The 24,961-nt window shown below is 44.7% G+C and overlaps 6 protein-coding genes across 6 annotated transcripts; 1 reads left to right on the top strand and 5 right to left on the bottom strand.

The window, feature by feature from the left end:
* Positions 1-225: 225 nt before the first annotated feature.
* On the bottom strand, positions 226-1,235 carry AOL_s00076g548 (uncharacterized protein; the record flags this gene model as incomplete). Its single annotated transcript, XM_011123100.1, has 3 exons — positions 226-471; positions 551-881; positions 970-1,235. 3 exons carry the CDS (start codon positions 1,233-1,235, stop codon positions 226-228), a joined length of 843 nt encoding a protein of 280 aa, XP_011121402.1.
* Positions 1,236-4,102: 2,867 nt separating this feature from the next.
* On the bottom strand, positions 4,103-6,574 carry AOL_s00076g547 (uncharacterized protein; the record flags this gene model as incomplete). Its single annotated transcript, XM_011123099.1, has 1 exon — positions 4,103-6,574. One exon carries the CDS (start codon positions 6,572-6,574, stop codon positions 4,103-4,105), a length of 2,472 nt encoding a protein of 823 aa, XP_011121401.1.
* A 1,805-nt stretch (positions 6,575-8,379) lies between these two features.
* Positions 8,380-9,679, top strand: AOL_s00076g546 (uncharacterized protein; the record flags this gene model as incomplete). Its single annotated transcript, XM_011123098.1, has 3 exons — positions 8,380-8,697; positions 9,100-9,415; positions 9,534-9,679. 3 exons carry the CDS (start codon positions 8,380-8,382, stop codon positions 9,677-9,679), a joined length of 780 nt encoding a protein of 259 aa, XP_011121400.1.
* Positions 9,680-10,108: 429 nt separating this feature from the next.
* AOL_s00076g545 (uncharacterized protein) lies at positions 10,109-11,667 on the bottom strand (the record flags this gene model as incomplete). The annotated part of the gene is made up of 4 exons (XM_011123097.1): positions 10,109-10,353; positions 10,502-10,738; positions 10,906-11,427; positions 11,547-11,667. 4 exons carry the CDS (start codon positions 11,665-11,667, stop codon positions 10,109-10,111), a joined length of 1,125 nt encoding a protein of 374 aa, XP_011121399.1.
* Positions 11,668-12,523: 856 nt separating this feature from the next.
* Positions 12,524-15,038, bottom strand: AOL_s00076g544 (uncharacterized protein; the record flags this gene model as incomplete). Its single annotated transcript, XM_011123096.1, has 6 exons — positions 12,524-13,646; positions 13,712-13,898; positions 13,971-14,258; positions 14,360-14,503; positions 14,782-14,818; positions 14,886-15,038. 6 exons carry the CDS (start codon positions 15,036-15,038, stop codon positions 12,524-12,526), a joined length of 1,932 nt encoding a protein of 643 aa, XP_011121398.1.
* Positions 15,039-18,987: 3,949 nt separating this feature from the next.
* Positions 18,988-20,867, bottom strand: AOL_s00076g543 (uncharacterized protein; the record flags this gene model as incomplete). Its single annotated transcript, XM_011123095.1, has 3 exons — positions 18,988-20,269; positions 20,339-20,552; positions 20,663-20,867. The coding sequence occupies 3 exons, from the start codon at positions 20,865-20,867 to the stop codon at positions 18,988-18,990; spliced, it is 1,701 nt and encodes a 566-aa protein (XP_011121397.1).
* Positions 20,868-24,961: the final 4,094 nt, after the last annotated feature.

The following is a 24,961-nucleotide window of genomic DNA, read 5'->3' as shown; positions in this document are numbered from 1 at the left end:
CCGAAATCGATTCTTTTATACTAAGCCTCTAGCTCTAAATATTGCGAGAAATGCAACCTTTATGTGGATAGATATGTGTATGAAATACCATTAGGTCCGCGGCCAAACTTCACTTGAATCTCCAAACTATTTTGCTTCCTATGGAGCCCAGCATGCTCTCATAATGATATATAATATGATAGCAGCGAAAGAAGAGGACAAAAAGGGGTTACCCTCCCGTGAATCTTACCAGGCCCAGTATATAGAAAGGAATCCTTGCTGTAACCAAGGGGTGCATATTTTATGCTCCAGAGTCCCTAATACCAGTCCTTGCTGGGTTTGTTTTCCAATCTTCCCTCCACTTCTCACACTGTCGACGATACTGCCTTGCCTCTCTACCGTTAAGTCACTCAAGAATTTCACTCCAACGTTCAATAAACTGTAATGCGAATCCATTGCTCGAATGAAACGCCAGATGACAGTGAGCCAGGCCTTCAAAGTCATAAACATATTAGTTATAGGACTCAAAAAAAAAAAAAAAAAAATAGTCGCGAGTATTTAGCTGACTTACACCCGGATTTCTTGTCTCAAATGCAATGACCAAGAACCCACCACCAGGTAAGACCGTAGTATCCCTCCTCATAGGATTACCCAAATCATACGTCACGGGCACATTTTTGTCAACTTGCTCATTTATGACTTGCGCTAGTACAAAAAAATCGTGCCCATGCAAATGAATCGGATGATCCAGCCGGAGAGGCGTCTTTCCTGTTCGTGTGAAATTCGCACTGATGATGAAATATGCCCATTTATTCTCCTTGTTCAAGTATATCGGCTGATACAAATGCGGGAATGGCATTTTAGCACCCTCGAGACCGAGATAAGAGTATGTTGGCTCCGCCCTAGTTACCAGAGGATCATCAGTTGCCTACATTTAAATACGCCCTTGAAGGTACATTTTGCACGCTCTATCGGAACTTAAGAACTCACCAATCAACAAAGAAAGTCGAGTTTGCCATGTTCCATCTCCATTCTGTCCCACTCTGGGGAGTCTTCAACTCATTGGAGAAAGGATCCCAACTCACAAAGAATCCGTCGAGTATACCCAAAGGCGGAGGAGGGACGCTCTTCTTGAGGATCGGTTTGATAAGTTGCTTTGGCTCATCTCGACATAACTTTTGGTTCCTACAGTTCGAAATGGGTCGAAGGGTTCTTTGTCGATCTAGAGTCATATCGGACAATAACTGTCCTTGCATCTTCTGTTGAACATTCAACAGGTAGAACACCGGGAGGAATCAAGCAGGTTTTCATGTTAATCCAGAAGTCTGTCTGCTCGAATGTGTCTGCGTTCGCTTCGACTATGACATCATACCTTTGGCCTGAGATTAAGGTCTTGTAAGTATATCCATCTATACCTCAATAATGCAACAAGGTGATAAACAATCTCCCAACTTAAGGCAGGAACCACTCACCGATTGCAATATTAATCACATCCGTTCTATACAGCTCAATGGGCACAAGGTCGGCTGCCGCAACCGTGAAATTATGACCATCGATATCAATCCAAAACGTTTGCATATATGTCGTACTCACATTAATCAACCGCAGTCGATATTTCTTCCCCTTTTCGAACACAATATCCGTAAACCCTCCTTTGTCGCTCACACATCTCGAATCTGTTGTCGAATTGCATGGAAACTTCCACTTTCCATTCAACAACTTTAAATTCGGAAGCGGTGGAATCCCACGAACTTCCTTATAGTAAAGTGTAAAGGCAAAAGTATGGAACAAATCGGTAAGCATGAGGGTATACTCCTCATCATAGTTGACGCTACAGGGTCCATGTATGCACCGGTATTGGATATTGATATTCGGCTCTCACATGGCGACGAGACAATCTCACATTTCCCAGGACGAACTAAACCCCCTGACATCAAACCAGAATCCTATCTCCTCAAGAGATTTGGTTCATATGATTTTCAACTATCGGAGGCTCTGAAATATCTCACATATTTCATCATCGAAGCCGATCGAGAGCGTCAAGAATGTAAATTTATAATTACTGAGAATAGAATCCGATCACTCGAAACCGGTATATATATATAATGGACATAGTTATTTTGAATGTGATTTTACATACGTACATTCAATTTAAAAGGATCCCCGAATATAGAATTTAATATTTCGGTTTGGTATAGTTTCCAAGCACATGTCTGGATATCTCAAGACGATATACCACAGTTGTCGCGAGTCCCCAAACCCTCAAAATATTTAAAATCAGTTATGCAAGTATAAGGCTACACTCACAAACTCACTCTTCATCAAATGACGTAAACTCATTAACTATAACTCCAACGGCTTAGCCATACAATCACGGAAGCTATTTGATCTACAAGCGCTCCACTTCTAGAGCATTAAATTTGATATCTTCACATCCTACGTTGGAAGAAAACATAGGCCAAGATGTATTGTTTTGAGGAATGTAGAGTTATCTAGGCACCAGGCTGCAGGTTATGCAGGGTCCTGTCATGTTCCTTTCCCTTACTTCCTCTTTTCTCGTGTACGCCTTAATATATTCTGCGGTTAAGCTATATTCTGAACTTCATTGACATATCTTAAGTTCTGCAGTTAAAGTCTCGTGACTATAATACTATATGCTTGAAAAATCATCTAAGCTACTCTCACTCGAGACTGATATAAAATGGTTCCGGATCGATATATATGATTGTTCTACATGAAGATGCATAGATGCCTTGACATGCATCACAGTACCGGTGGAATCGTTTGACACTGTCAGGAATAATAGATAGATACACCTAATCCCCAGCTGGCCAGCTGCACCGGTGCACCTTCCACAGATATCATAAATCCGGAAACTTGGAATCAAACATTAAGAAGGGGCCAGCATATGTTTTCCAAAGCTCTGAAGGAACATGCTGGTAAGTAAGTAAAGGACATCTATACCACATACCCAATCCCCTTTACAAAAAAAAAGAATGAAAGAGAGAAAGAAAGAAATTTCACTCGTGGCAAAACGTCGGACACGACCGCACGTGGCTCGAAAATCCTTCTCATGCATGCCAGTTAGTCCATATCGATATGCATATATACATACATGCGCAAAGGAATTTAACCAGCCCACCCACCGCACAGCGGTATATACCGATCAATAGCCATTGAAGCCACGAAATCGAATTGTATAATCATTTCAATCATTTCAATCATGTGCGATCGCAATCGCACTCCACCATGCATGCACCCCCCCATGGCCACTTACGCTAAGACACGTGCAGTATCTGCGTACGAAATTTTTTTCATTTCATTATTAATTATTCAAAAATGCGACATCATAAAAACTTTCAAACATCAATCGAGTAATTCTGAATTATCTTCCATTATTGTTCATTAAATTAAAATAAAAATACTAATATATATAATATGTCTCAAAAAAAGGGAAGTGATCATATACTTTCTTCGTTAGTAAAAAAAAGATATAAAAAAATATGATGACAAGAAAGAAGGCAGTGTGGTGGTGGTGATGCTTTCGTTATATATCGGTGGGGGCGGGCTATGATACATTTTGCGGGTATATCTTCAAACTCTTTGGTATATCCTGCAGGGTGCCCTTTTTTTGTTTCCTTCGATATTTTTTCTCTTTCTCTTTTTTTCTCTTTTCCTTTAGACCTGTCTCTTTTTTGTTTTCCTTCGATGCATATGTTCAAGTAAGAAGATTCGTTATATCGAGCAAAAAAATAAAAAAGAATCGAAAAAGGAGGGGGTGGGAATAAAACTTATGTACCCCTCAAAAAAAAAACTCCGTAATAACGCCCAAAGCCATTCCATGAATACCATCATACCGTGATCATGCATTATGCATCATAAGATCTTTTACCGATATAACCCCGAAATTCCTTCAACTTAACATGTTAACAAAAATCAAACAGAAACAAGCAATTTCGGTCTTTCGTTATAAAAAAAAAAATGAAAAAAGAAAACTTCAAAGCAAAAACATGAGATATAATCTTTCAGAAAACAAACAAAAAGGCGCTCAAGTTTTCGTAATCCATTTTTTTGGGGGGATGCAAATTGTCGCGGGTTTTAACAAAGGAAAAACATGAAGTGCTTAAATCAACCATCCATCTGTTCTCAAACCATCCATTTGCACCGAATGAACATCCCTGGGTATCGCTATTCCTCCCAAATCTTTTTCCCCTACCTCTTGACAGGAAACCCAACTTCCTGTAACTACGTATTCCGGTTCTCCACTTTTTGCTTCTGAAGCTTGTCCATTCTTCTTCAACTCGAGCATACACATAGGTAGCTCCTTCACACGCTGTCGATTCACAGACGTCGAGATTGTTAAAGTCTCTTGGTCGAACCTGCTGAGCCACGATGGCACGGTAACTCTGTTAGTGAGACCGATAATCGCTGGCTCTTCAGGTGCAATGATCAACTCCAACCCCTTCTTTTTGCAAAACTCGTGATCAAGGCCCAAGAGATAGCAAGTAAGTTTGTAGATGACGTTGTAATGATCGACCTCCTGGAGTGTTTCCCAAGGTAACTGCGTACCCTCGTCAAAGTTTTGATTGCAAAGATTGTCGAAAAAATAGTATTCGGCCATAAACTCAACGAAGTTTTCGGTAGGATAGTCGCCGTTGAGTTTATTGTTAGTCTTTTTGTGTGAAATCTTTCGGGGTTCGAGGATCGCGGCTAGTCGTTCCTGGTATTGGTGCCATAGAGCGCCTAGGCGGATTTGCGATATCGCATCGAAGTTTTTAACAACTTTGCTCATCACGGGTCCGACTTTTTCGAGCGAGCGGTCTTTGTATAGATCGCGGTAAATGAACGAGCGTCGACCGATGGCGTTTGGGGCGGTAATTTGTAGTGGAACTCTGCCGTCTCGCATGTATAATGGTGAATCCGCTTCGGAAAGTGTACTGTAGAGGTCGCGGACCTCTTTGATCTGTTTATTCGCAAGAAAGGTCTCAGGTCTCCAGCAGCCACCTGGTGATTCCTTAAACAGGCCAGCTGGCGCGTGAGTGCTGAGAGTAACGTGGTGCTTTTCTTCCAGCTTGTTAACAGCGTCACCCAGTAATTCCGAGGCGTTGTAAAATTTTGTCTCCTCGGGCATTTTGTACCCGGGGAGATCAACCCAGACCGAAAAAACCAAATCCTTTGGATTAGTAGCCATGTGGGTTCCGTAGGCCAGCCCACGTAGATTTCGACAGAAGGTCCTGAGGCTGTGGGTGAGCTCGAACATCGGATTCTCATCGGCATCCTTGACTCGTTCGAGCGGCATCCCCAATAGCATTCGAAAAAAGACGGGCAGGTCCTTCTTGTCTTGTTTGAGAGTGTCGCATTCCTTCCGTAAGTCTCGTGCAAACTTGTCGGTGGCATCGCGAATCAACCAGTGTCCGTTCTTGTCTCCTAGATCGAACCCTTCGTGTAATTTTTGCATGAAGAGAGCGGTCGCATATCCACTGATAGCAGAGATATCCGCCTTGCCTGAAATTAAATCTTCATACTGAAAACACTGAGCCGGCGTCTTGCGATTCCAAACCAATCTCAAGTTTTGTGCATAACGAAACTCCTGTCGTGCCCACATACGGTTGGTATAGGACGACAGACCAGCTTTGTTATGACACTTCGTCCCCAGCCACTTCTCCACCACATCACCAGCCTTCGCACCACCCTTCAACTTGTCCACCACTTTTTCCAGGCACGTACACCTAGCACCAGGCATCAACACCACGACTTCCATCGATCGGAAAATATCGGGTATCTTTGGTAAGATCTCCTTAGCATAGTCCTCTCGTTGTGGAGCACAGAGTTGATCCATCCATAGATTCCCTTTCACCGCCGAAATCTCAACCAAACGATCTATTAAATCCTCAACGTCCCACTCGGTTCCCAAGTTCATTGCAACAGCTCTCGTCGGATCCTCTTCCCAATGGCCAATGATCAAGTTTTCTCTATCAAAGTCACCCCATGTGTAAGATATAGCTGTCCCGTCGATTTCGTTGATTTGTACTTTTGTCCAGCTCACAGCGACATGTTTTTGTATCGGTCGTTTCGCCCATTGAAGCAATGGCTGGCCAGGATGAAGACCAGAGATTTGTGGTTCACGAGTAACGATTTGATGTTTGAATTGTGTACAATAGCACTCTGAAATATGAGCTACTCTGACTGTTGTCCTTCTATCCTTACGAGAAGCATGGGGACCAGGAGTAGATGCCGGTGTAGCAGGAGAAGAGAACAATAATGGCGAAGGCGAACGAACCGCTCTGAGAGGTGGTGTTGTTGCCAGGTGCGATCCATATCCACTGCTTCCCGGTCTACTGGGAGGGGTATCCTCTGGCGTATCTGGAAGAAATGTATAGGGAATATGCTGGTCATGGCGATAGAGTGGCGGCCTAATTGGAGTGGAAGGTCGACGAAAGGAGTCTGAGATGTTTCTATGGTGAGGATGTGGTGGATGAGGAGACGGAGTTCGCATGGGAGAGTAGATTCCCTGGCGACCAATGGAGGATTTGCTACGGAGCGATGCCGGGCCGGGCGACCGGTAAGGCGAGGCTAAAAGTTTTCGTTCGACCATATTGAAGTCTCCAGATTGAGGACAATTCGAAGACGAGTGAGAAGATAGAAGGAAAGAAGGGGGATTAAGGGAACTACAGTCTTGCGACTTGAAGCCGAAGGGTTTGGGCTGTTATAGCGAATTCGAAGCGTCGGCAGCCATACTGTGGTATATTTTGCGTTGCGAACGAGCGCACGACACAAACAACCTGCACCAGCTGGGAAGAGCAGCCGGGATGCCCCAGAACCAAGAATTGATTGGAAGTTGATTTGGGTTTTAGCGAGGAAAAAAAATAGATGCCAGCTGTCGGGCGATAAGTTGGCGAGGGAGAAAGAAAAGGAAGGTGGAAATGTAATGTAATGTTAATGTAAGTAACTTCGATAACGGGACGGGTAGCAGAGGGAGAGATTCGGAGAGGGAGAGAAGATGGATGATATGATATTAATTGCCCGAGTGAAACCCGCCCATGTGGTATGGATATGGAATGGTCTGGTATGATACGATTTAAAATATAACCTCGACCTGAACCAGACCAGCTAAACCAGCTAAACCTATGGGGAAAGGAATCCGCCTAATAAAGAACAAGTTGCTGAGGAGATGAGCAGGACAGAATGGGGTCTTATGGGAGGGGGGGGAAGAAGAAGTACAAGAAGGGAAGGGTTACATGAAAAAAAGGAATACAGAAAATAGAAAAAATAAAATAAAATAAAATAAAATAAGAAATAGAAATCAGGTGAGATAGAAAGCAATTTAAAAAGAAGAAGAAGAGGAGAGAAGGAGAGTCTAGAAGTTCATGCTGAAATTGAGTGAGAGAGTGAGAGAGAGCGAGGGAAGGGACGGGAAGATGGAGGGTGGAGAAATGATATGAATGAATGGACAGGCGAACGGTGCATATATCGGCAGCCAACTATGCAGCAGCATTCAGGCTTTCTCCGCTGGCCATGGTCATATCTACAGCAAAATTTTCTGTAGGATCGCTCATATCATACCGTATCATACCGTATCATATCATCATTAGGAAGTCGGTAAGCAATTGGAAGTAATTGTAAGCAGATAGATAAAGTAAAAATGAAAAAATGGGGGAAAAAAAGGTACTTGCGAAAAGGTACTTCCGATGAGTACATGTAGGCTTCTCGTATCGGTCAAATCAACTGGATTTTATCATTCCAGGAGCGAATGGACATGTACTTACCTTCTTAACTCACATAGGACATGTACATCTCATCTGCCCCCGAGGCTATACTCCGTACATACATCGATACGCACGTACATACGTATGGAGTCTGTCTGTATCTGCAGCCCAGCCTGTTTCGCATGCGCTGGAAGGTTTATAGCGACTCGCCCGCAGGTTTGTGTTGGCAACCCCCTGCTGGGTCAATCCCTGTCTGCCGGACATCCCTGTCGTTGTGTTGAGCGATGTGTTGGGCTGACTGGACCTGAACCCGTCCTGTCCTGACGACCAGACCAACCCGATCCGACCTTAGTCTCGGCCAGGTTGACTTAGTGACTGGGAGCCGAACTTACGTGGCAGCGACGGGCCAATCACTCGGGCGCCAACTCACTCTGCTTTAACCACAGCAAGGCCTGTCTGTCCTGTCTGGTCCCCTTCGACTCGAAGCGTCGGGTTCGCATAATTCAGATTCAGATTCAGGAACCGCCCTGCTCTTGCCCGCTTGCCTTCCTGCAATCTGACGACAGACGGATAGTTATCATTGATCAATCGCCAGCTGAGTCTTAATTATAGATCGCGTGTCATCTCGACCGGGAGCGAAAAAGAGGGGAAACTTTGGAAAAGAAAGAAAGAAAGAAAGGAAAGTACGTAAGAGATGGCCATGGCGTCTTCTCCGCTGAACATCCTTATGCTCCACGGCAAGACCCAGTCCGGCCAGCTCTTCTACGCCAAAACCCGTGCCTTGGAAAAGCACCTGATCAAGGTCTGCGCTCCCTCCCGACTGGCATTCCATTATCCTACAGCGCCTCACCGGCTTTACCTCCGTGACATCCCGGATGTCGACCCAGCCTTGCTCCAGTCAGATGAGGAAAGCGATGGCATGTACACATGGTGGAGGAAGGACGAAACCACTGGTGAATACAAGGGCATCAAAGAAACATGGAAGTTCATTAGTGAATATCTGGACAAGAATGTAACTCTCCTTTCCTTCCTTTCCTTTGCTTTCCTTTCTCCTCCATACTATGCTTTCCTCGTCTTAGTCCGACATTAGTTTGAGTTCCCTCTTCAGTTATATTGCATTGCAATTGCTCAATTATTTAGTTACAGTGCTACTACACTATCACACTGCATCATGTATGCACTGTGAATTGTGCACTGTGCAATGAGTTTCGAATTGCTTCAAACCCACAAAAAGGGGGATTTCAAACTAGTCCTTCACTAGTTATTTGTTTTCATTTATATATATAAATACTGCATTGCACTGCTGCCTTTTCCCCGTATTGCCTTTGTTTACTTCGAATTACCCCAATTGATCTCAAAGTAAACATCCTAATAGTAATCGTTCAATCCCATTTCAACATATTTGTCTTTCCAGGGACCATTCATAGGAGCAATCGGATTTTCACAAGGCGCCGGCCTCGCTGCCATTCTCGCATCGATACTTGAACCTTCTCGTCCGAAACCGCAGTCCATAATATCCGATGGCTTCTCAACTACTCATCCGCCCCTTAAGTTTGCAGTAGCTTATTGTGGTTTCAAAGCTCCCAACGATGAATATAAGTGGATATATGAACCGAAGATCCAGACACCTGTACTCAACGTATTAGGTAGTTTGGATACTGTCGTCGATGAGAAGTTGATGAAGGGACTTGTTGATGTTTGTGAAGGTGGAAGGGTTTTATGGCATCCTGGTATGTAGGGAAGCTTATACCATATAACACTCTTACTTCCCTTTTGACTACATGTTCCTTTCATTTTTCATTTTATTTTTTTGATGAGGTTTCTTACGGTCGACTATCATGACAATAGGTGGTCATTACGTCGTAGTGAAGAAACAATGGCTAGATGCCGTCGGTGTCTTTATCCGAGACAGCATAAACGAATCCGAAACGTCGAGTAAATCCACCGCTGCAAAGGAAGAAGAGTCCGTGGAAGATATGGAAATGCCGTTTTAGGACATATGATGTTGTTACTGTTTCATTGTGCATGTGCGTGCGTGTGTGTGGAGAAGGTGGCTAGTGCATGCTAGGGGGGGAGGGACCATGCCGGGCCGTGATCCTCGGAATGTGAAGATCCCACGAGGTGGCTGCATACCTCCTACATACTTCCATACTTCCATACCACGACCAGCTATGGTGCACCGGCGGTGGAACGTGATTGTTTCGAAACCGCCTTACATTTTGTCCTAGCTTCAAGGCAGACGGGGTTTACGAATATAAATCGGGAATAAACGGAGAATATGAATAGAAATAGAAATAGAATAGACCAATAGACGTCGAACAAAGCGATACGAACCAATGACCTTAACCCGTCTAACTCTAGCTCTGTCTCAAGAGATATATAGTATATATATAAACAATTGCTTGGAAGTACATCAACATTGTTTAAGGCGACTTCATATGTTCGGAATACACCGAATTCTGTGACCCAAAAGGTTTCTTCGGTACTTGCAATTGCTGTATCCACTCGCCTGATCCTTCTTCAGGACTACCTTCTTCACTAGGACTTAAGAAGGGCTCGTCCTGTAGTTCTGGGAACAATCCTCCAGCATTGATTATCTGCACCGATCTAGACTCGTAGTCATATGTCCCTTGCTTAATCCCTTGAAGGTTACTTTCCATTTCGTTCGCTACATCATACCAACCAACAAACAAATCATACGTCAGCTTCAAATAATCCCCCAATCATATATAAAATATCCATAGTGCTAGTATAAAATCTTGAATAGAAAGAGAGAAACCAAGGAAAGAAGGAAGGGAGGGATGGGGTAGTCGTACCAGAAACCGCCAGCACATTCTTCCAAGGATCAATTCGAAAACAATTCATCCCATCGAACGCCAATGGATCCCAGCTCTTTGGCTTTTGTGCAACTTGATCTTCGTATTTCGGTTTCACGAGGAGAACGTGATGTATCCCTTTGAAAAACTCTGCCGTGGCGACGGGATTCATGTCCGGGAATTGACTCATGATGCTAGGTCCTAGAGGTAGCGTAGCTTCGAGGCCAAAAATGCAACCTATTTCATGAATTCAGGCCAGTCGATTTATTTAGTTAGTCAGAGAACAATTCACCATGTATCTCCCTCCATGACATCATGAATCAAGATCTATCGTTGAAGACAAGCTAGAAAGAAACCCATGTGATATCATGATAAAGCTCTAAAGAGCGGGGGTGGAAACATACGCCACAACCACAATTGTCCATCCGTCTGCCCCGTCTGTCCATCCACCAGTTGAAACACCAACTTCTTATTCCCCGTATAAGCCTGCGCAACCAAATTATTCAAACTAGAAGTCACTTCCAAATCCGCCGCTTTCAAAGGTCCGGGAGGCACGCTCATCGATCCAAACAGTTCCCACATCTCAGTGTGAGTATCCGGATCAATTTCCAGAATCGGCGGAGGCGCTTGTGCATCCCCTCCTTCCAGGGCAACGAGGTTTAAACTTGATATTCCTTGAACGAGACCTCCACCTGCACCTTCCATAGGAAAATCTTCTTCGATTGAAGGGCTTGACTCGCTTTGGTAGGAGTCGTCGGCGTTTTGGACTTCGACGGTTGTTTCTGAGTATATAGCACTTGATACAGTGTCATACCAGAATTTGGATTCGTTGATCGTAGGGGTATCCAACTCTGTGAGTGTTTTTAAGAAGAAATATTTCGATTTTCTACCAGTTATTGGGTCTGGTTTTGTGATTTTCGGGACGACTGCATGAAAGGATGTAGAAATGAGTATTATTAACTGTTAGTAAACCATTGCGGTATATTATTTATAATTGTAATAATCGTATTAAGAAATCAAGGTAATATTTACCTATGTAAGGAACCGTGGTAAGGATCCCATGCGGCGGGACGGAGGAGTGATAAGGTGCTTTCACGACCATATAGAACGGTATACGTACGGCGCTGACTGGCGACAACAAGAGGAGGGTGGATATCACCACCCATGTCGGTAATATTGATGAATGGACCATATTTACAACTTCAAACTAGCTTAAGCGCTTGGGGATTATCGAATCGTCAGTTTATGGACCACTTGAATTCGATATCGCATGGGTCTTCCTCGTGGATTTGGATATTCAAGGGAATCCCGCGTGGGCATATGCATGGCTAACCATGCTCCTGGCACGAGATTATTTGAGATCGTTTTTGCGTTGATTTCTGAAAAATACAACAAATTGGACATATATTTCGCCGCGAAGGGTTTTTCAGTCGGTGTATAGCTCGACATTATGACAGAAAAGATGTAGAAGTTTGAAAGGTTAAAAAGTAAATAGTTATATTTTAAAAAAGATCATCTAAAATTGCATTATATCCTAAAAGCCATTGGCGTATAACGTGCATTCGATTTAACAATAAAGTGAGTCAATGGAGAAAAAAAAAAACGCTTGATCCCGCTGTTAACATAACACGTAGAAACTTTAAGAAAAAATTGGGTGAACAGGAGGGTTTATATAAAGGAAAATATACAATAGAATAATTGGTGCAGCCGAAGTTCACAAAAAGTGGTCAATCGGCTGTATTAGAAGGATTGTCTTGAATTAGATTGAAGAAACGGGGAGAGAAAAGAAAAAAAAAAAGGAAAACATGCGTCCAAGCATATGCTTGTTAAGGTATTTGGAAGGATAAAAAACGGTATTCCAATAGTTGTCTGAACTTAGAAAAAATGACGATATCCTGATATAATCGATTATAATCCGCCTCCCATTTCCCTTATCCTCGATCTCCTTCTCGTCTCATGGTATCTTATTATTTTTTTGGTTGGTTTTAAGTTTTATTTCTGCTTTGTTAAAGCCGTAGCTTCTTAATGCATATTTCCTGGAAGTTCAACTGGCATTTGTTGACCTCCTGGAGACGGCAGCTCCGTGACACCAGGCATGCTTGGGTGTCTGTTCTGATCAAGTGGACTGACGACACTAGGGTTTCTAGACTGATCCAGTGGGCTAACGACGCTCGAATGTCGGCTAGGATCCATTGGTGTAGCAGCCATCTCGCTCATAGGGCTCTGTGGTGGTGGATATGGACCAGGAGAGGTTGGTGGAGCATATCCCTTGTTTGGCAAAGTAGGTGCCAAACCATACTGCTCGTTGTAACCGCCCTGCTGGCCGTACTGGCCATTATAACCCTGGTTGTTAAAGCCGGCATTTTGGGTGTTGTATCCAGCGTATGGAGGACCGACGGGTGGTTGTCCTCCTTGTTGTTGAGCTTGTTCCATGGGTGGTGGTGGTGGGAGGGTATCGTTTGCATTAGCTTCACGGTTTTGACGTCTACGGAAGAAGAAGAATGCACCGATTGCGGCGGCAATAACTGCGATACCACCGACTACACCACCGACAATGGCACCAACTGGGGTACTACTGCCGCCACCGCCAGAGGATTGTCCATCATTTTGACCGTTGTTACCGTCAGGTCCGGCGGTTACAATGCCGGTTCCGGTGGTCGTGGGGGCGATGTTACTAGGACCAGGCATGCTAGTAGATGGGACGAGAGTAGCGAATGGAGCAACACCATCGGTTCCAAGACTCTTAAGTTCGGAATCGGTGGTGTTCAATTTAGCTTGTGCGAAGCTGGTTTGTTGGTTGGTGAAGTCGTGAACCATATAAGTAGCTCGAACAAAAGGCATGCCAAAGACTGCAGTGTAACCTGCTCTAGCGGCAAGACTGTAGTTATCCATCGAGTCGACAAGAACGATACAAGCGGGCGTTCTGCCGTCACGAAGAGTGGTTTGGTAGCCACCAAGGGTATAGGCTGGGATGATCCATTGCTTGGCTGGAACGGTAATTGTAGTGCCTTGGAAGCTGAAGATAAGAGCTTTAGCGGCGTATCTGAAGCTACAGTCTGTGAGATAGCCGCCGTAGGTGGTGTCGAGGTAGGCTTCGACATCTCCAACAATCGCTTGCAGCGGGCCGTTAGGGAAGTAAAGAAGACTATGATAAACGATTAGTTTTTTACGAATTTTATTTTGAGATAGTGGACTGGGAAAGATGCATACCCAGTACTGAATTCGACATTGGCATTCCAGCTAGTGGCCAAAACCTCGGGATCACCACCACTGCCATCCTCGTATTCGAGAGAGTTGAGCTGCACGGTGGTAGTCGCAGAGGACTCGAAAGTGATCAAGTTACCCTCATACTTAGCAGTATCAATGGCGCCAATTGTGAGTTCACTGCTGTTGGTGTCTACAAACAAATATAGTTAGTGACTGTTTTTTTTTGTTTTCAAATATCCCTCCGGGTGGATTAGATGCATACCAAAGTCATTGAGATAAAGACCATACGCAAGAACACTGATAACGTCCTCATCCAACATGGTTCGGATGAGAGTCTTTTCAGTAGATCCAGAGCCGCCAATTCCCAAGCCCAATTGAGGTGTCCTGGTATAGTCATATGCAATACCGATTGGGACATTGTCAACCTCTGTTTGACCGATTTGAAGGGTATCTTGTCCATAGTATCCCAATACATAATACCTCGAATCGGAGGATGTCAGATTCAGCGCGCTCGAGAGGTTCTTGAAGGTACTTGATCCAGAGGGATCATCTGCAATTCAAATTTCCTGTGTTAGTTTTCCCGATGTCTTTAAAATCAATTTCGACGGCCGGTACATATATATGTGATGCGCCTGAAGAGAAATAACTTACATGTACCAGAAAAGTTAGATTGAACACAGAGAGCGAAATTTGCATTTGTCTGGCCATTACAATAGTTTCTCCGAGGCAGTGGGCCAGGAAACCAAGTAAATGGATCGGAGCTCAATCTTAATCGGACGAAATCGTGGGCGGACCCTGAAAATGAAGTTGTTAGATTATATAATCTGGAATTGAACAATAGTATTGTGTGCGCCAACAGCACGAATCATCCGCTTCCAACTAGTATAGAAACTGTGAAAATTAAACCCTGTGCTGCAGCGCTGGGATACATATATCCATGTTGTATGATTTGGGGCGATGCATCAATGTTCTTATCGATACGAGTACGAGGAGCGCGTGGTTGTAAGAGACCATCCGAAGTATTTCGTGCTGTTGGCGTTACACACAAAAACAAAACCTCACAGGAGACTCACCAACAAGAAGATCGACGTAGTAAGAGAATTGAGGGGCCTAAAAGGTTACGACAAGTCAGTTATCGAGATTCCTCGTATTTGCGACTTCGAAAGTGCCGTCTTACAGCATATTTGAAAGTTGAGCTAATAGTTGCCCTCTTGATCAAATCCGCAGCTGCCTCGACTGGGCTGCCAAAACTATTATGGAGCTGGAACTTGAAACCCTCTGCCGTCGCCAAACATATCGATGCAGTCGCCAAAGCTTTCGAGATCCTCATTTTTGCGAACTTCTAATCGTCTTGAACTTGCGTTCCAACGGTGGTGGAAAATAATACTGCAATCGCTAACCAAGACGTTCCGAAGCGCTGTCGAACCCTACGGTGGGATGAAATGCAAAGACCTGGGCCAAGAGAAATCTGGAATGTGGGAGGCACAGGTTCTTAAGGGAGGCATAAAGTCCGGAGAACTGCAGCGCTGGCTCGTTATCCACTCGGGGTCAAAGGCTGTTTTGATTACGGGCGGCTGCTTGCTAGGGGGCAACAGCGGAGGATCTCGAAGAGCCGCAGGCTGAATGGAGTTTTTGCATACGGCTTCGTGCGGGTTTTGCACATTTCGCACACACACACACCTTTCATCACCATGTGGAGCCCTGCAGAATGCATCTTGGTCGGACCGTGGAGCAATGGTGATGAATTTCCAAATATCCGCTTCTCAGTTGGTGCTAGTGGTCTCCATGTCGCACCCCTGATAGCGTACGGGCTAGCACATCGGCGCTACTCCAACCTTTTGTGTGCTTGTTTTCTGTACGATCCCGCAAAATGAAATTGGCATAAGGATTTTTAGTGGCCCGATTCCGACGTTTCCAAAAAAGTTCTCACCATTTGATAACGACATGATAAAGGAGGCTTCGGATTTTGATTTTTCTTTATGAGGTCTGCATGTTTTCATGCGAGATAGAGGCAATATTGACGCCAGTTTTCTCAATGCAGACTGTGAATGCACACACACGAGCTACAGAACTGTGGGATCAAAAAAGAATATCCACAAAAGATCGTGCATTAAAATCCATTGATATACATAGCACAAGGATTAGGCGCAGAAGCTAACAGCATGTCTTGCAATTCAGCCGCACTGGCCGGTTCCGACAGACTCGATCGACTGGAACATTCGGAAGGCAAAGGGAACAAACGATATCGATCGATAGTGAGCCTAATTCTTGAGGGTCCCGCCTACATAAAAGGTATCGATACACCGAGTCATGGAGAAATTCAAGGCAACGTTATAAAGGGAGTGAAGTTTTCTCTACTTCAAAACCCTGAAAGATTCGTCACAAGGACGTTTTGACGGGATATGAACAAAAGCGCAGGATCATGAGCAGGGCAGTCTCAGGCCTGAAAACAAGGGTTCTGGCAGGGGATCCAAATAAGCTTAGAAAACTTATTCTTTCCAGTCTTTTGGGGTCGAATTCAATAGCACCTGCTACCAAGGCAAAATTCTTACAAATACTCATCCGAATACCCACGAGATCTCGAGAAGAATGAACGAAAGAATTGGTTAAGATCGAAATATTTCCATGGATTGAGGACAAGCCAAGCAGAGAAAACAAGAGGGGTTCCCCATGAGGCCTATTAACCCACAGACCAAGTTGATTGACGACTTAGCTTATTTGACGACCATGCTCTCCTCGGTGTATAATCAGTTACAGTTCACATTCCTTCTTCAGCCGTCGGCGACGTGAATATCCGACCGACCCAGCGAGCCTTCTTACAGGGAGAGTGCATCTGTGGATTCGTATTCATTACCCACCCCACTGCCCAAAAACCTTCAGGTCCTGCGAATGTCGCCACCAGGGATCCAGAGCTCTCGGTAGATCTTGGGGCAACGATGCTCCACAGTTGGCTGTCCATACATACTCACTTACTACAATTTTTCAATGCAGTTGCAGCGCGAATACGGGCTGATGACTCCCATGTATCGAAGTCTATATGTGTAGGATAGGACAACCACGTACTAAAAAGCTGCTGGCTAGAATCCCAAGAATCGCAGCCTTCTCGAGGCAGCCCCGACGAGACCAAGGCTACCAAAATCCGAACGTCAAACCCTTCTTGTCTCTTGTCCTGCGCCCTACGCCATGTCAAACAGCGCCCTAAGACCGGTCAAATGTTGCAAAAGGACGAATACAACACATGGGAACGGAGCACGTTTTCTCGTTTTGAGCAGTTCCTGGTCTGCCTAAAGGCATTTCGGGGCTCCACATAAGCATCTGGGCATCTGGGCAAACGTACTATAACGTTTAAATCGTTTCCAATCTCAGTCTTTTCGCTGTTTGAAATTGAATCTTTTAAGCAACCGATGATGGAATAAAATCCTATTTTTACAAAGCTAGTCCTTTTGATGTTGACATTTTTACATAAAATTTTGAAATATTTTTAAATGAGCATGAGCTCCCCCCACCGGTATCGGTGCATAAAGTCTTTAAATGCCCCGTCTCGAGGAATTTTTTATACACATGAAGGCCTTAAAGTTTGGGGGTACATCTCGACTTCAAAGATTCAAAAGTAACCCAAGATCCTCGCCCAGAGTTGAAGACTGATCCTTCACATAAAAAAACTCCGATGACTAAGCGCCCAATATAAGTGATATTTACGACCGCATCCCATCCTCATGCACCAGAAATTCCAAACTATGGTATAGACAATAGCCAAAGAGAAGGCCGTTTAATTATTTCTGGGACCAAATAATACGAAAAAAGTTCGAACCGAGATCGATATTCAAAGACGATATTACGAAGGATACTTTCTATAGGCCTAGGAGGCCTCCACCAATATTCGATGGCTATCTCCCATTTCAATCCCGAATTCAAGGGATGAACCGACAAGCTTCCGAAACCTCAACTCTCGTTACCTATAACGTTAAATCATCCGTGGACGACAATCTTTGTTTTGACAGAGGTTTTGTATCAACATCGACTTCGTATGCTCAAGCTCAAGCTAGCTAGCTCATCGTCGCTATGTACAGATATACACATCTCCTTTGCCGTACTGGATTCTTCGCACTTAGGTAGCTCTACCTAGCGATTTCAAATCTCTTTTTTGGTTATTACAGTATATCAACCGACTGTCATAGCTCTATGGAAGTTGGCGGATACCATAAAGGGGGGAAGGGGGGGTATCTGTCCACTAGGCTGGCTCCCGGACGAATGTCGGCCATAAAGGTTGACTTCATCTGGTTCTGTGTCTAGATGTCACAGGAGAGGTTCTTTACTTAGGCTTCACAGATACAAAGCCATCTTAAAGACCTTTTAGACATCGGGTTCGAGACACGAAAAGCTCTGTAAGGACCAAATAAGGTTCATATGGTGGCTACAAGAGCGTATCGATCATTCCCTCGTCTTCAGACTTCTTGAACCTTGGTCGAACCTCGTACTGGTCCGGCCTAGCAACCTATGACTATAGTAGTGGATCGAATCAGTTCGCGAAATTTCATGCATAAGGGAAGCTTAAAGCTCTACTGGAAATTCAACATTACCTAGGCTTTAACATCCAAAAGAACGAGGTCCCTGAGCAATTTGTCGCCATCAAATCCATCAATTGTCTTTTGGGCTCATAAAGGACTTAACGATGTCCTCATGAATTATCAATATCTCGGAGCGTTTTTTACTTGGTACTTGGTCGCAGAACTTCGACCTCAAGACGTCGTTCGGTTCCAAGTGGTGTTTTCCAGTTTCGGCAAATAAGGTTCATCCCTCCCGTTCCTGTACTCAAGTCACGGATTAATGCTGACACCTCACAAGGGAGCCCAGGCCGATGAAGTTTAAATACGAGCGCACATCAGAAAAATAAAGTTGGATAGTAGTATATCAATTGATATATGAAGTGCCATATTAACACACAAGCGCTCAACAAGAGGCCCTCAAAGTGGTATAAAATCGCTTTGCCTCGAACAAAAACGCTCGAATCTCAAAAAGCAGACATATGATGCGGAGGGAAAAAAGACAGATAGGGGAACAAAAAAAAGGGAAATCATCTGTATGTACAAGAAAATCCGTTATAACAAACAAAATAACAAAAAAATGAGTTATAAAGAGGTATATTAATGGATCAAATATAAAAGAAAAGGTGCAAAAGCTGAGAAATCTTTCTTGGAAGAGGCTTCATATCATCTCGACCAAGCATCTCTTTCTTCGGACACAAAACAGATATCCGGAGGGGAAAATCAAATGCTGTTCTAAGCAAACATATATCCAACTCTCTTCCAGAATGGAGCGTTTCTCCGCCTCTCCATCTCCTTGTTATGCTCTTCCCAATCGATCTCCCTACGACCGGCATCGAGATCAATCTGGTCCAGACTCCTCCATCCCTCACGCTTCCAGAGATATCCAACAATCCAGAAGAAGAGAGTGATGAAGAAAGCCAAGAACTGCTTGAAGAAACCCTCAGCGGTGTTGAGCTTACCGTCACCACGTGGTGGGTACAAGGCAACATAGAATTGGGCAATCAAGACAATAACGTTGATGGCCAATCCGATCCAAGAACCAACAACACCGAAGATAGCCTTGAATGGGATTTCGTCGAGGGTACGACCTTGGTGAGCCCATGCGGCACGGAAACGGATGTGGCAGAGACAGATGGAACCCCAGGTGAAGAGGGCAGAGAGACCGGACAAAGCCAAAAGCCAGTCGAAAATTTCAACACCCTGTGGAGCAAGACCGATGAAGGCAAGACCACCCATGGAGATAATAAGGATGGTAGCTGGGAGAGGACGACCGGCACGATCAACGTAGGCGAAGATCCTAGGGGCGTATCCTTGCTCGGCCAAGGCGCACAAAGTACGGGAAGCACCGAAGACACCGGAGTTACCAATGGAAACGACGGAGACGAGGATGACAACGTTGAGGAAGGAAGCGTATCCGGGAATACCAGCACGGTTGGCGACAAGGACCATAGGAGAAGCAGTGGTATCGATGAAGTTTCCGGAACCGAAAAGCTGTGGGTCGTTGGATGGGATCAAGAAACCGATGAAGAGAAGGGAGAGAACGTAGAAGAGAGTGATACGCCAGAAGACCTGCTTGACGGCAGATGGGAGGGACTTGAGAGGAGTCTTGGACTCAGCAGCGGCAAGACCGACGAGCTCAGTACCGGCGAAGGAGAAAGCGGCAGTGACGAAGACACCACAGAAACCTCGGAATCCATTCCTGAATGCACCTGGATCATACCAAGTTCTGGCTCCCCAGTACTCATTGAATTGACCGTTGGATGGACCGCCACCAAGGACGAAGATGAAACCGGCGAACAAGAAACTGACAACAGCGGCGAGTTTGAGCACGCTAGTCCAGAATTCTTCTTCACCATATCCAAGGACACCGAAGACATTGACGAGGACGATGACGAGCAAGAACATGGAATACCAGATAGCCGGACTTAGGTCATCTCGCCAAAAACGAATACATTCCGAAGCGACAATGATTTCGAAGGGAAGAATTGTAGCCCATTGAGCGAAGTAGCACCAACTATTCAAGAAACGGTGGTTAGCTCGCTTATACTATATCTCTTGGACAACGCCACAACATGCAACATACCCCATAGCAAAACCCCAAGAAGGATCGACGAAACGGGACGAGTAGGTATAGAAACCACCAGATACTGGATACATGATAGCGAGTTCACCGAGGGCGTAGACGACGTTGAAAATCATGATACCGATAATCATGAAATCGATAACCAAGGAAGCGGGACCACCAGTGGCCAAGGCACCACCGGAACCGACGAAGAGACCAGCACCAATTGAACCACCTGTTTGCCAACGTTAGTGTATTCGAATTTATTGCCACCGATCTGGTGGTGTTTTTTTTTTTTTTTCCTCTAAAGAAAAAAAAAGAGAAATAGAGAAGATTTCAACATACCAATGGCAATCATATTCATGTGTCTCGTCTTCAATGTCTGGTTAAGCTGATTATGCTTATCCGCCAACGTACGGGGCTTGAACGACTCTGGGGTAACACCCATCCTCGTCCAGATACTGAGGTTGGAATTCTCATCGCTGAAGGCATCTGCTGAAGGAGGCGAACTCTTCACCTCAGTGTCTTCGAAAACTGGCTTTGCGGCCATCTTGTATTGGCAAGAGCAAACAGCGACACGCGAACGCTGTCTCTGTTATTATTCTAAAAAAAAAAAAGGTTTAAAGAAGGGGTGAAATGGACGAAGGGTCGCGAATTGTCGAGTTTAATTCTTCTTCTTCAAAATTGAAGGTGGAAGAATAAGTGATGTTGAGGGATATCGAGAAGAATATCTGAGCAGCAGAAGAGAAAAACAGCGACGAAACCACTGCTATATAAAAGAACTTCTGGAAGTCTGGATGATCCCATCACCACACCTTCCTATCTGTTGCTCACTAAACCAGCTTTGCGGTCTTGGGATTAGTCTGGTGGTTCCTAATCTCGGTAGACACCTGTTTCCTCTCGTCGCCGATGACAGGAAAAACCTTCAGGATACATCCTAGTCCCGTTGCGAATTGCCATCGAGCTTGGGGCCCGCATAGTTGCCTTATCGCATAAAGCTAACATTCGTGGTACCATGTCGCCCACCCCCCTCTTCTCAAGGAACATTTCGAATTCCAGAATACCGCACTAGTCCGGAGTGAGTGGCTACAAATCGGTCTGACTCCCTGACAACTCTAAGAAGGTTGGCGAGGGTACCTTCGCTGGATGAGCATTATGCGCAAAAACCGAAGGTGGAAACACTATTGCCAAGAATATGTGGTTCGGGGGTGGTCTGGTGGATGTTTTTGATCAAAAGCAGTTACTGGGCCGTTCGACTAGAAGGGTGTCCCGCAGAACTTCCTGATATCGAGCGATCTAATTCCCAATCCTCACCAAAATCTGACTACTTTTTGGATGTTGGTTTGGTTCGAAACCTCACCATTCCGATTGGAGGAAAACATGACCACACGCCCAGATTGGGAGGAAATACGCCGCTTCGCACCTCGCCTTCCTCAAAAAATGCCACATGTCTGTCAGTTCAACCTTCGGATACAAGGGGGGTTTCATGTGAACCATGCGACTTATTCGTATCCTAAGGGTCTTGTGTACTTCTCCAGCAAGAAAAGAAAAAGAAGATCCGCAGCTTGCCTTCTTACTAAAACATCCCTGGATTAGAACAGAACGTCATCAGGCTTTTAGGCTCCGAATACCAAGTGCTTGGAAGAAACTCTTGGTGTTTTCTCTAAGCGCAGGGTGCTTTTTATGGTCCGTCGCTTGTCTGCCGAGGTGCCGAGAAGCGATGCTAGGACTCCCCGGCATGCGCCAAGAGATCAAGCAGGTAGGTCGTTTTGCTGAACCATGGCAATCGAAGCTTTGGTACTGTCCAAGTCAAAGTCTTGGAAGTTTTGAGGCAACCCGAGGTGATACGAAGTACATGTACATGACATGTACCTGTGTGTACCTGATCTTTTTTTCTTCTCCAACTTCCCACTTCCCGGTTGCTGAATTTGCGATTTTTCCCTCCTTCTTCGACGCTCTGACGAAGTTTCCGTCAATGCACTGTCATTTGCAGAGTTTTCTTTTCTCCTTTGCGGAGCTACGGTTTCAAAAATCCAACAAGGCGGCCTCAAAGGAAATCTGCGTTGTTGGAAAGAAACCAAGAAGAAAAAAAACACTCAGCCAATTATCGTGAAAACTCTTCCACCAAGTATAGGCAGACGCCGGAATGTCACGTTAGGATAACACTTTGTATTTCCACAGGAAGAAGGGGGGGGGACAAAAGGAACATCGAAAACAGAAAAGGAATAAAGCTAAAATCCCACGATCAATGGACGAACATGGATTGGCCCTTCTTCAGTGGGGTCCGGACTACCCGCCTGTCGCCAATCCCCACCAATTTGTTAGGCATCCAGAACACAATCGCTGGGCAGACAGGCGACCAAGAAATTTAAGGTGCTTTTGGATTTCAAGCTTCTGGCTAACGAAACCCCACTAACGACCAAACAAGGAAAGCCCAGAAGCACATCAAGCTGAAATTCACGAAAGGTTAGACTCGGGTTCGAAATTCCAGCCACTTCCCCATACAATCCGCCAAATGATATCTGACTATATCGGATACGAGCATGTGTATGTCGCGCTGCACCAAGCCGCCAAGCGCGCCCAGTTGTCAGTTTATCAACGCCTCCAAGGGTAGCCTTCGGGCGAACGCTAGGATGTTGATAGCGGTAGGTTGTCTCTGTTGATAATCTTTGATATCAGGTTTTGAGAGTATAACGGGGTTGGATACCCAAATGGGATATAGATGCGGCTTAGCAGTGGATTGATATGGAGGCAAAAAACCAACCAGATGCTATGTTGAAGTGGTAGATGCGCGGGACCCCGTCGATATGCGCATGCACGAGCATCATGGCTTCCGCGTGGTTAAACTTTGTTAGCATCCGAGCGAGAGTGGCCATGGCTAATCTCGATACCCCATTGTCATTACGCAATGGAATTTTAGGAATAATGGAGAAGATACAAGACAATACAAAGGACTGGCCGGCGAGATGCGACAACAACCTGTTGTACATTCATACTGACATGCATCCTGACATACGCTATACATGTGGAGAAAGCGTATGCGAGATATTTAATTTTTTGATTTTGATGACAATTATATGCATACTTGGGTTCGTATCAGTGTGGAACTACCGACTATCACTTGATACACTACCTTGTTCCTAAGATCCCACAATGCGATGCGATACGATATAATATTGATTACATCTCGGCTTCAGTGAGTTAAACTCAGGTTCCAGCCTCCCCCCTTCATAACCGGTTTGTACTTCAATCTCTCTGTCTCTCTCTCGACGCCCCTCGTGTAATGCGTTTGTGGGGATCGATATTGGAGATGAAGGAAAACCCCACAAAATGAGAGCTTTATATTACCTAACCGTTACAACGGTGGCAACTCTGCCTGCTCAAGCCCCCATCTCAAGTTTATTTTCCGTCGGGGTTTCCGAATACATACATGATTCTTTTTTTGAGTTATCCGTCGGTACCAGTTTTGTGCATGGCACATGGCTAACCACTGAAGCTATTCGTTCAGCGAGATCGATATGTTTCGTTTCTATCACAAGATTTCAATATTCCTTTTTTTTTTCGCTTTCTCTCTTTTAGGTTGTCCAATCAGGCTCGTCGTTTGCCCAGCGCCTCCTCTCTCTCCAAGCCGAAATAACTCGGGCTTGGGAGAATGGCTTTTATTGAGAATAGGATGATATTTCGTCAATTGCTAGTAGAATTTCACATGATATCACCTGATATACTATCTTACCTCCTCAGCTGAATAATTTGGGGCTGTTTTTCTTTTCTTTTCGTTCTGTCGTCCGAGTAAACCGAGAATGAAAAAAAGTGGTTACCTAGTACCAAGAGACGCAATAATACGGTGGTTTGCGGGTGAAGTCGGTTACAACATATTCTCACAAGGCGGTCCTCGAGCCTCTCTTTCCTTGATTCCCCGTTCGAATAAAAAATATATTCGTCACGACCAAAACGTCTTCGGAGTCCGGAATCCTCCTTGATACTATTTTTTTTTTTTTTTTTTTTGTTCTTTTTCTTTTCTTTCGCCTTCGCATCCGGTGTTTTGGGAAGATCCAAACCAGAGAAAAAGTCCGAAGGCGACTGTAGCAAATAACGTAACCGGTTCCCGGAATACCTCAGTCACAACACAAGCACACCACGCCCTGTCAGGTCTTCCAGGCCTACAGGGCAGTGGAACATGTTACAAAGACACCACGAGTTTGGATAATATATTGGAATCGAATCGTGGAGAGTGTATTTTTAATGCCATGTGTATACTACCTTGTAGACATAGTATGTAAAACGCTCGAAGGGATACTTTTAGTATCTTTTTTAGCGTAAGGCCTTCAAAACGGAATATCGTTGAGACATCCGGGGAATCCTTACCGACAGTTAGCCTTCGCCTACAACGTCCAAGTTAAGTCATCTACTAGATCCTCACTTTTTTTTTTTTTTTTTTTGCTTTCTAGAATTCGAATTCAAATTCAAATCTATTGAAGATGTATGTATGTATGAAGGTCAAACGGCTTGCTCGTCTCATCCAAAACCCGGAAAGCCAAGTAGCGTTAATGAAGCCAAGAAAGAAATACAAGGCCTACAAAAGCAAACCGGTCAAATCAGACCTGATCGGGAAGGTACAAAAGTTACAACACGAGGGGGGTCTGC

This window comes from Orbilia oligospora (assembly GCF_000225545.1).
Source record: "Orbilia oligospora ATCC 24927 unplaced genomic scaffold scaffold00076, whole genome shotgun sequence".
Lineage (NCBI taxonomy): Eukaryota > Fungi > Ascomycota > Orbiliomycetes > Orbiliales > Orbiliaceae > Orbilia > Orbilia oligospora.
Note: the sequence above shows the minus strand (reverse complement) of the source record. Positions and strands in the feature narration are given on the sequence as shown.